General features: G+C 39.2%; 1 protein-coding gene across 1 annotated transcript in view; it reads left to right on the top strand.

The window, feature by feature from the left end:
• The window catches only part of PDK3 (pyruvate dehydrogenase kinase 3), a 72,239-nt gene that overhangs the window by 24,970 nt on the left and 35,229 nt on the right, over window positions 1-12,040 (top strand). Inside the window, exons 3-5 of the mRNA XM_060086636.1 lie at window positions 2,491-2,562; window positions 9,844-10,028; window positions 11,758-11,847. Of these exons, the coding sequence (XP_059942619.1) occupies window positions 2,491-2,562; window positions 9,844-10,028; window positions 11,758-11,847 (347 nt within the window). The remainder of the gene's footprint in view (window positions 1-2,490; window positions 2,563-9,843; window positions 10,029-11,757; window positions 11,848-12,040) is intronic.

Genomic DNA, 12,040 nt, shown 5'->3' with positions numbered 1-12,040 from the left:
TACTGAGTCAGCTCCTTTTTTTTTTTTTTTTTTTTGGTCTCCTTACTATTTCTCTTCCATAGCCATTGCAAACGTGTATGTTACTTCTTCCCTTTCTTTTTTAAACATTCAATTTTGAAATAATTGCGTATTTTGTTTTTTGGTTTTTGTTTTTTGTTTTTGCGGTACGTGGGCCTCTCACTGTTGTGGCCTCTCCCGTTGCGGAGCACAGGCTCCCGGCGCGCAGGCTCAGCGGCCATGGCTCACGGGCCCAGCTGCTCTGCGGCACGTGGGATCTTCCCGGACCGGGGCACGAACCGGTGTCCCCTGCATCGGCAGGCGGACTCTCAACCACTGTGCCACCAGGAAAGCCCGATAATTGCGTATTTAACAGAAGCGTTTGCAAGACTAGTAGCAAGAATTCCCATATCTTTGCACCCAGATTCACTAATTGTTAACATTTGGCAACATTTGTTCTATCATTCTCATTCATATTCTCTCTCCTTCTCTCAATATATATATATGTATGGTACACACATACACACATAAAATACACTTTTTTTCTGAACCATTTGGATTAATGGTACACATCATGCCCCTTTACCCCTAAATACTTTAGTGTATATCTCCTTAGAACAACTCTTAGAAAACCACAGTTTGATTATCCAATTTGGGAAATTTAACATTGATACAGTAATATTATCTAATATGTGGACCCTACTGTCTTTCATCAGTTGTCCTAATAGTGCTTTTCTTTTTAAGCAATCCCCACCCCCACCCCTGATTTATGAATCCAGTTCAGGATCATGCATTGTGTTTACTTGCCATTTCCTTTTCCTCTTGAAAGCAAATCTTAAGTATAACAGCCCGTGAAGCCCACCTCGGTCAGTGTTCTCCTTGCTTTCTTGACTTTCAGGCTAGGAAGCTCAGCATAACCTTTGACTCCTTTCCATTTATGACTTTGCCCTTTAAATGAACTGTCCCCTTTTGGAAGGATAGGATGCCTGCCTGAAATTCTGCTGACATGTGGCAGGGCAGAGGGCATCACTGTGGATGGCTGACTATGGCCTCTCAGGGTGGTTTAACTTAGTGATTATAACAACGTCTAATTCATAGCCTTATATGCCCAGAAACTTTTAAAAATATATACCCAGTAATGAACATACTTTAGTATCATGCGTTGCCACAAAGTTCAGGTGAGGCTGATTAATAAAACGTCCTTCCTGTTTATGTATTTATAAGCTTAACAGTCATTTTTAGTTACTGGCGTGCCCTTATCCTCTGTCCACAGTGGGATAGTAGGATTAGTAGTCATTAATTATTAGAAATAATTAGAATAAGGGATAATTTTTTCAGGACATGTTAAGACCCAAAGCAGAGCTCATACACCTCTAAGTAATTGGAATCTCTGAATCCCCACCAGATCCGGCAGGTCCAGTCTGGCTGTAGCTACTGCTGTAATGTGCCTCTCTAAGTCCCATTTTTCCTCTGTCCTCCAGATCTTTGTTGGACATATTATTTCTTACACTGGCCCTGACTGACATATGTCAGTATTCTTAATCCAGAAGCTGTTTCTGAGGGCCTAAGAGGAATTCTTTCTCCTTCATTACATGTTGATGAAACTAGGTTAACTCTGAGAAGGAACCTTCTTTATTTCTAGCTCTAGGTTCTTTTTTTTTCCCCTTTTCCTGCTGTGCCATGCAGCTTGCAAGATCTTAGTTCCCCAACCAGGGATTGAACCCAGGCCCATGGCAGTGAAAGCACCACGTCCTAACCACTGGACCGCCAGGAAACTCCCCTAGTTCTAAGTTCTTAGCATGCACTTCAGGGTCACACATGTGCTTCTTAAATTTTCTGTGCCCTTTTTTTGGTGATCAAACTATAGACTTGGTGTATCAGTTAGGACGTGTGTTAGCAAGTAGCAGAAAATCCAACTAAACCTGGCTTAAGCAATAAATTGTAACTATAAGATCCAGCCATAGGATGAGGTTTTGGTGTTGGTTTGATTCAGAGATTCACGAGATTATCAAGGCCCTACTTTCCATGGGGTCGGCTTCATTTTCTGGCTGGATTTTCTCCTGGTGACAGAATAGCTACAGCAGTTCCAGGCTTTACATCCATGGACCACATTGCCCAAAAGCAGAGCAAGTTAATTTCTCTCCCAAAGACCGCCAGCAAGTCTGCTCTCTTATTTTACTGGCCTGAATCGAGGCAGTGATGTCCATTCCTGAGCCAATCCCTGTGTTCAGGGAAATGCGACTCAGTGACAGGCTTAGGCCAGAACTATCGGACTAATTAGGAATTAGTGACAAGAGAAATAGGATTACCCAGAGAAAAACCGGGCCACCCAGGAGCTTTGCATGGTATCAGCTTCCCCGGAAGCACTTGGGCTACATGGCAAGTGGAGGGGATTGGATGGATACCTGGGTGGCAATTTAATGTACTCCTAAGGAAAAGGGAAAGGAGGATGGATGTAGGGTAGGCAACTAACACAGTATCTCTTTTTTTCAGGTATATGCAGAGTTTTCTTGAACTTCTAGAATATGAAAATAAGAGCCCTGAAGATCCACACGTCTTGGATAAGTAAGTATGGTACCAAACTTACCTGAAAGTCAAGATATCTAGGTTAAAAAGTGTTTTGGTAAATGGAACTCATGTCATTAAGAACCAAGAAGTACAACTTGGACGAAAGCATTAGGTTTCTTAATGGATAACAGCTCAACGTTGCAGTTTTTTAAAATTTGAGTTAAGAATTTAACATAGTACCAAGGGAATAATGACCCTTCCAGTTACGCTTCATGAACTGATTCTTAATACTTGTCTTCTGGTGAACTGGTGCTGGGCACTCACTGTAAATATTGCAGTAAATGTTCCACCTAGTGGTAGTTTTAAGAATGCACTGGCCTCTGTGTATACATGAGTTTATGTACTTAGTCCTTTACAATTTGTTTTTAAATTTTCAATGAGATATTACATTTGAGCTCAGAGAATCAATAATGCTTTTATTTCGGAGCAGCATAAAGGAGTAGGCTATTAACATAACAGCTATTCTGAATTCTGTTGCTGCTGTTAGGCACGAAGGCTGCTAAATTCTCCTGCTCATGGAAAATATTTCTGGTTTTTCCTTTTCATTTAACCGGGAAACGCTGACCCTAGCTCTGAGTGTGGTTTTTTCACCAAGAGAAATTGTGTCCCCTTCATATTACTTTCCTCCTCTTTCACGTACCCGTCAGCGAATGCATATGGCAGGCCTGTTGTGCTGAGGAATTTCTTTCTAAGTAGAAACCGGACCCACATCATTGTGACACCAAATGCCTTACATGTAGCTGTTCCATAAAAAGAACTAAGGAGCACCGTGTTACATAAGAGATCTTAGCTGGAGGCATTTAACCCAGCTCTCTCAATTCACAAATAAGAAAACTGAGGTCCAAGATGTGAGGTGACTTCCCCAAGATTGTCACATTAGTTAGGAGCAGAGCCGGATCTGTAAATCGTGTTTCCTCTTCCTTGGTACAGTGCTCTTTGCAACGCGCCGCACTGCCGGGACTGCTGGTCTGAGTCATGAGTAGCTAGCTGAAATGTAGTTACAGATTAAAATACAAAGGGAAAAGAGTCCTGACCTGTTTTATACTTTGCTAGGTGTTTTGCTAATGGGTCTATGAAATGTGGAAGGGGAGGCATTGGATTAGAGCCCCCAGCTGTAATGTTTTCCTTGTTGTAAGCCCTTGCTGTCATTTAAGTTATCAAAGTTAAATAAATCGAACTCAGAAGTTTGGTTTCTCAAAAGTCATTAGCTAGTGACAGTTTGGCTGATATCCTCCAAATTAGGACTGACCTCTATAGCTTCAAATTTGGGGATATAGATTTGTGGAAGTTCATGATATTAAATTTCTGCTGTGTGTTTCCTGGAGTCCTGTCTCAGTTTCTGGAACAGGTTATCAGTCAGATGCGATTTATGGACGCGAACCTGCTTTGGAAACTGCCATGTGCTGGATCCGATGTGTACGAGATTGTAATGATAATATCTCTCGCTCAGTGACGTTTAGTAACTTGTCCAGGTTGCCGTGAAGCTAGTTAAGAGACTTGGGATTGTAGAAGCCTGATGTTTTCAGTGAAGGACGGAGTGGGGAGTTCTGCTCAGCGTAGCAGCCTCTTCTTATCAGTGAGAGGTTACATAGCAGTCATGGGCAGGGAAACCATTTAAGTAAAGTGAAAGTAGCTTAGAGGACAAGGATGTTTGTCATAATGATAAAGTTTAGAAGAGCCCCAGAAGATTGGGGAAGTAGTCTGAGAATTGAACCATTGAAGCAAGTCTCCTCCCCTCAGGTAAGTTGAGGCACTTTTCTACTGTAATGAATTGTTTCAGTTTAGTAATATTTAATTTATGAATACGATGGGAAGAGCATTATGTAAAGGATAAATGGTCCATTAGAAAATTTCTTGTGAATATTATGACCTTCTAATTTCTGAGTTGATTTATTCATCTTTGCTGTCTTTGCACATATGTGTTTGTTACAGAAATATTTCATCATTGAGAAAAATAAGACTATTTGGGTAAATAAGGTCACTCCAAACTTCCATTACCGGGGGACAACCACTGTTAACATTTTCCTTCCATTTACACTTTTAACTAGGCATATATATTTCTATATGTGTAGAATGTGTGTGTGTGTGTTTTACAAAAATAACAGTGTCAGCATTATAGATCTACACCATTATTAGTAGTTTCATAGTGGTCCATCTGCAGATAACTTATGTGATTTGACCTCCTGTCATTGGGTTTTAGAATAGTTCGTGGTTTTCTTGCTACTATAAGCAGTGCTCTAAAGAACAGGTCTTAAATACAGCTGTTGGCCTTGTCCAGTTATTTTCCTAGAATCAATTCCTGGGAGTGGAATGACTTTCTTTGGGCTTTTGATATAGGCTGCTCAATTGCCCCTAGAAATGCATCAGTTATGCTCCCACACTCTGGCAGACAGTGGTTATTCTTTGCCAGTCTGTAAGCGGAGAATAGTGTTGCATTGTTTTAATTTGCTTTTCTTTTATTATTTTGAAGGTGAAGTTGTCGGTGTTTGCGTTTCCTCTGGTACATTTTCTATTGATACCAGGCCCCTTGCCTAGTTTTCTGTTAGGGTGGTCATCTTTTCCTTCACTAAGAATAGTAGCTCTTGTGAATATATTTTTCCCAGCTTTCACTTTTTTTTGACTTTATAATGTGTGTCCCTATAAAATTGCTGAAATCCTGCATAGTCCTATTATTTGTTTCATCATGGTTTCTGCCTTTGGTATTAGAACAGCCTCCCTTTGCTCCAAGGTTATATACTTATTCAGCTGATTTTCTTTTTCCTTTTCTACAGTTTCACCCTTTTACATTTAAGTCTTTTAACCCATTTTGGGGCTTAAAGTTTAAAATTGAGGTGTGACTTAAATTGTTAGCCAGCTGTCCCACCTAATTTGTTTCCCTACTGACTTACATTGTCACTTTATTGATATGCTGAATTTTTACACACACATACTCATTCACCCTGGATCCTGGTTCCAGGCTTCTTATTTGGTTCCACTGACTTGTCTTCCTGTTCTTAGTTACCATTCTCAATATATTTTTCCCTCTGCACCTTTACAGTAATATACTGGAATTCTTTTTTTTTTTTTGCATCTTTATTGGAGTATAATTGCTTTACAATGGTGTGTCAGTTTCTGCTTTATAACAAAGTGAATCAGTTATACATATACATATGTCCCCATATCTCTTCCCTCTTGTGTCTCCCCCCACCCCACCCTCCCTATCCCACCCCTCCAGGCGGTCACAAAGCACTGAGCTCATCTCCCTGTGCTATGCAGCTGCTTCCCACTAGCTATCTACCTTACGTTTGGTAGTGTATATATGTCCATGCCTCTCTCTCGCTTTGTCACAGCTTACCCTTCCCCCTCCCCATATCCTCAAGTCCATTCTCAAGTAGGTCTGTGTCTTTATTCCTGTCTTACCCCCAGGTTCTTCATGACATTTTTTTCCTTAAATTCCATATATATGTGTTAGCATACGGTATTTGTCTTTCTCTTTCTGACTTACTGCACTGTGTATGACAGACTCTAGGTCTATCCACCTCATTACAAATAGCTCAATTTCGTTTCTTTTTATGGCTGAGTAATATTCCATTGTATATATGTGCCACATCTTCTTTATCCATTCATCCGATGATGGACACTTAGGTTGTTCCCATCTCTGGGCTATTGTAAGTAGAGCTGCAATGAACATTTTGGTACCTGACTCTTTTTGAATTATGGTTTTCTCACGGTATATGCCCAGTAGTGGGATTGCTGGGTCATATGGTAATTCTATTTGTAGTTTTTTAAGGAACCTCCATACTGTTCTCCATAGTGGCTGTACCAATTCACATTCCCACCAGCAGTGCAAGAGTGTTCCCTTTTCTCCACACCCTCTCCAGCATTTATTGTTTCTAGATTTCTTGATGATGGCCATTCTGACTGGTGTGAGATGATATCTCATGGTAGTTTTGATTTGCATTTCTCTAATGATTAATGATGTTCAGCATTCTTTCATGTGTTTGTTGGCAGTCTGTACATCTTGTTTGGTGAAATGTCTATTTAGGTCTTCTGCCCATTTTTGGATTGGGTTGTTTGTTTTTTTGCTATTGAGCTGCATGAGCTGTTTATAAATTTTGGAGATTAATCCTTTGTCAGTTGCTTCATTTGCAAATATTTTCTCCCATTCTGAGGGTTGTCTTTTGGTCTTGTTTATGGTTTCCTTTGCTGTGCAAAAGCTTTGAAGTTTCATTAGGTCCCATTTGTTTATTTTTGTTTTTATTTCCATTACTCTAGGAGGTGGGTCCAAAAGGATCTTGCTGTGATTTATGTCATAGAGTGTTCTGCCTGTGTTTTCCTCTAAGAGTTTGATAGTTTGTGGCCTTACATTTAGGTCTTTAATCCATTTTGAGCTTATTTTTGTGTATGGTGTTAGGGAGTGATCTAATCTCATACTTTTACATGTCCCTGTCCAGTTTTTCCAGCACCACTTATTGAAGAGGCTGTCCTTTCTCCACTGTACATTCCTGCGTCCTTTATCAAAGATAAGGTGACCATATGTGCATGGGTTTATCTCTGGGCTTTCTATCCTGTTCCATTGATCTGTCTTTCTGTTTTTGTGCCAGTACCATACTGTCTTGATTACTGTAGCTTTGTAGTATAGTCTGAAGTCAGGGAGCCTGATTCCTCCAGCTCTGTTTTTCGTTCTCAAGATTGCTTTGGCTATTCGGGGTCTTTTGTGTTTCCATACAAATTGTGAAATTTTTTGTTCTAGTTCTGTGAAAAATGCCAGTGGTAGTTTGATAGGGATTGCATTGAATCTGTAGATTGCTTTGGGCAGTAGAGTCATTTTCACAATGTTGATTCTTCCAATCTAAGAACATGGTATATATCTCCATCTAGTTGTATCATCTTTAATTTCTTTCATTAGTGTCTTATAATTTTCTGCATACAGGTCTTTTGTCTCCTTAGGTAGGTTTATTCCTAGATATTTTATTCTTTTTGTTGCAGTGGTAAATGGGAGTGTTTTCTTGATTTCACTTTCAGATTTTTCATCATTAGTGTGTAGGAATGCCAGAGATTTCTGTGCATTAATTTTGTATACTGCTACTTTACGGAATTCATTGATTAGCTCTAGTAGTTTTCTGGTAGCATCTTTAGGATTCTCTATGTATAGTATCATGTCATCTGCAAACAGTGACAGCTTTACTTCTTCTTTTCCGATTTGGATTCCTTTTATTTCCTTTTCTTCTCTGATTGCTGTGGCTAAAACTTCCAAAACTATGTTGAATAAGAGTCGTGAGAGTGGCCAACCTTGTCTTGTTCCTGATCTTAGTGGAAATGCTTTCAGTTTTTCACCATTGAGGATGATGTTGGCTGTGGGTTGTCATATATAGCCTTTATTATGTTGAGGAAAGTTGCCTCTATGCCTACTTTCTGCAGGGTTTTTATCATAAATGGGTGTTGAATTTTGTCGAAAGCTTTCTCTGCATCTATTGAGATGATCATCTGGTTTTTCTCCTTCAGTTTGTTAATATGGTGTATCACGTTGATTGATTTGCATATATTGAAGAATCCTTGCATTCCTGGAATAAATCCCACTTGATCATGGTGTATGATCCTTTTAATGTGCTGTTGGATTCTGTTTGCTAGTATTTTGTTGAGGATTTTTGCATCTATGTGCATCAGTAATATTGGCCTGTAGTTTTCTTTCTTTGTGACATCCTTGTCTGGTTTTGGTATCAAGGTGATGGTGGCCTCGTAGAATGAGTTTGGGAGTGTTCCTCCCTCTGCTATATTTTGGAAGAGTTTGAGAAGGATGGGTGTTAGCTCTTCTCTAAATGTTTGATAGAATTCACCTGTGAAGCCATCTGGTCCTGGGCTTTTGTTTGTTGGAAGATTTTTTTTTTTTTTTTTTTTTGCGCTACCTGGACCTCTCACTGTTGTGGCCTCTCCTGTTGCGGAGCACAGGCTCTGCAGCCATGGCTCAGGGGCCCAGCCGCTCCGCGGCATGTGGGATCTTCCCAGACTGGGGCACAAACCTGTGTCCTCTTCATCGGCAGGTGGACTCTGAACCACTGCACCACCAGGGAAGACCTGTTGGAAGATTTTTAACCACAGTTTCAATTTCAGTGCTTGTGATTGGTCTGTTCATATTTTCTATTTCTTCCTGATTCAGTCTTGGCAGGTTGTGCATTTCTACGAATTTGTCCATTTCTTCCAGGTTGTCCATTTTATGGGCATAGAGTTGCTTGTAGTAATCTCTCATGATCCTTTGTATTTCTGCAGTGTCAGTTGTTACTTCTCCTTTTTCATTTCTAATTCTGTTGATTTGAGTCTTCTCCCTTTTTTTCTTGATGAGTGTGGCTAATGGTTTATCAATTTTGTTTATCTTCTCAAAGAACCAGCTTTTAGTTTTATTGATCTTTGCTATTGTTTCCTTCATTTCTTTTTCATTTATTTCTGATCTGATTTTTATGATTTCTTTCCTTCTGCCAACTTTGGGGGTTTTTTGTTCTTCTTTCTCTAATTGCTTTAGGTGCAAGGTTAGGTTGTTTATTCGAGATGTTTCCTGTTTCTTAAGGTGGGATTGTATTGCTATAAACTTCCCTGTTAGAACTGCTTTTGCTGCATCCCATAGGTTTTGGGTCGTCGTGTCTCCATTGTCATTTGTTTCTAGGTATTTTTAAATTTCCTCTTTGATTTCTTCAGTGATCACTTCGTTATTAAGTAGTGTATTGTTTAGCCTCCATGTGTTTTATACTGGAATTCTTGAATAGGTTTGTCTTAATCACCATTGTTCTGTCTACATTTCATCACCGTATTTTACTGTTGTGAGAAATTCGTTTCAAAATTTTATTCTTAAAAAGTTTGACATTATTTCTTCATGGAAGCTATTTCTTTAAGGCTCCATAATAAATCCTTGGAGATTTTTCAGATTGTCTTCATGTTGTCAGAAGAAATATTAATATATTCTGCAATTACGTATTCAGCAAACATTTATAGAATCTGTTTTAATAGTAATCACTTATCCGGAAAGTCAGTGGATTCCTAAAAAGGTATTTGAGCATTTTTTTCTTTACTAGAACCTTCTATGTTTTCTATCTCTGAAGGAAGACTTTCTATAGAAAATTTCAAGCAAAAACTGAGTAATACTTTAGTTCCTCGTGAGTACTTCCTTGTAGCCTGTGACGATAATAATGTCTCTGCCTTATAAAAATACCAATAGGTAAATAGTACTGAGATAGACCTGGGAAGTTTATACATTAGCTCATGAGATTTTGACCATTTTGACCATTTTTTTGTTTCCTTCCCACACAGCTTTCTACAAGTTCTAATTAAAGTCAGAAATAGACACAATGATGTAGTTCCTACAATGGCCCAAGGAGTGATCGAGTACAAGGAGAAGTTTGGGTTTGATCCGTTCATTAGCAGTAACATCCAGTATTTTCTGGACCGGTTTTATACCAACCGCATCTCTTTCCGCATGCTTATTAACCAGCACAGTAAGTTGGGTTTTCTTGGTCCAGTTTTGAAAAGATAACCAGAGTGATTTCTCCAAAATGTTTTCCTGTTGCTTCATTTTTAATTTACTGATCTGCATTTTTGTCTAGAAATTTCACTTCTAGTTCAGTTTTCCCTAAGTGAGTCCTATCTATGGAAAAGCTAATCATTAGAACTCTCTGTTAAAAGAAATCCTTGAAAGGCTTTTTGGGCGCTCATATTTGAGACAGGACCACTGCCTGCCTTTTAAGCCTCTGCTGACATTCCTGGTGGGGGTGAGGGACTGGCTTTAATGGCAGGCTGGTGTTCATCTCTGAACACTTTCAGTGTCTCTAGGGTCTGTTCTAGTCTTCATTCAGGATGTCACATGTTTTCCTTTTCAGTTTTAAAAACACTGATACTAAGAATATGGAACTGACAAGTTGGCAATATGAGCAGTAGATCTTTTATTTAACAGTGATGAGTGAAATCAGATTAAACGGGATTGTCAAACCCTAATCTTGTATTGAGAGTTTTAGTCTCCTCTCTAGGCTGATAAGCAGGTAAGAAAAAAAAAAACAACTAAAATTCTCTGCACAAAAACTTTTAAACTGATTTTCAGTGTGTTTCTTTGTCCGATTTCATAATTCTTATGAAAAAGCATCCAGGTGTCTAGAGTCTAATTCACCCTCTTTGTTGAGTCAGAAAATGGACAGAGCATCTTTATTTTACTAATGTGTTTTATTTGGATAAACAAATGTTATGCAGCTATTAAATGTGGGTTTGTTCTAAATGTGTGTCTGTTTAAAATGTAAATGTTTGACAGTTTACAGGAAATTTATAGGGGAAAAAAGAGAACCCAAATACTATTTAAACTACTTAGATAACTACAGTTTCTTTCTGACCTACATATGTGTGTTTACATATATACGTACCTGTTTTTTGATCATTGATTAAGTTTTGCACACCTCTTGGTTTTCTTCCACTTAATTAGTTGGCACTTTATGTATTGGCCTAATGCCCATATTTGTCCTTTTTCATAATTAAAATCTCTACCTATTTTATTTAAACATTCTACTTTTGTGGAGTCTTAAGTTATTCCCAATTTTTGTTTGATTTAAAAATAGCTACACATATAAACATTTGAATTCAGATTACTTTTTTCTTTGGGGGTCCTTTTGGTTTTTTTCAGAAGTAAAATTTTGCAAACCTTGTATATTATGAAAGTAGTTAAATGTACTTTTAAAAACGCTTGCACAAATAGCGTTCGTGTGTGGTACGGTGAAAAATAAGCTCCACAGTGGAGGCATTTGAAGTGCTCATGGTGAAGACCCTGTGCAAGCCTGGTCTAATGGTGCAGACTGCATTTTCTAAATATTTAGTGAATGTTGGAATAAATGTGTAGGGTAGTGCTGAGAAGGTGGGTAAACTTGGCTGCGGATGAAAGGAAGTTTTTTTCATCCAAGTCACTTTGTGTTGGGGAGAGCAGGTTGGAAACCCGGCCCATGTCACTGCTTTAGGACCTGCTAACTGCACCTGGCAGATTTCACAGCACATCCTTCCTCCTCAGTTGTCTGATAGCTGATCACCCACCAACTGAGTGGATTCTGTTGCTCTAAGTCACTGGGGATGCTAAAACGGTTTTCACAATAAGAAAACCTTTTCAAAACTTACAAGCCCCATATTTCTCTGCCTGACCATCCTAGCCTGCTGTGTTTTTAATCCTCTCCCTTTTCTCTTGTGTTTGTTTAGCACTTCTGTTTGGCGGTGACACCAATCCTGCGCATCCCAAACACATAGGAAGTATTGATCCCACTTGCAACGTGGCTGATGTTGTGAAAGGTAAGGAGGCCAATGTAACGTTAGCGGTTGTGGTTCCAGTAGGATTGTGGTTTCGTTGAGGCAGCTTGGCTGTAGGGTTATGGCGCTGAACTGTTTGCTGGTTCATCAGACCACTCTGGGCCCAAGCCATTTGATCCAAATATGCCTTGTTCTTTCTAGGCGGCTCAGGAAGCGATGCATAATTAGTAATGTT

This window comes from Mesoplodon densirostris, chromosome X (genome assembly GCF_025265405.1).
Source record: "Mesoplodon densirostris isolate mMesDen1 chromosome X, mMesDen1 primary haplotype, whole genome shotgun sequence".
Taxonomy (NCBI): domain Eukaryota; kingdom Metazoa; phylum Chordata; class Mammalia; order Artiodactyla; family Ziphiidae; genus Mesoplodon; species Mesoplodon densirostris.
Note: the sequence above shows the minus strand (reverse complement) of the source record. Positions and strands in the feature narration are given on the sequence as shown.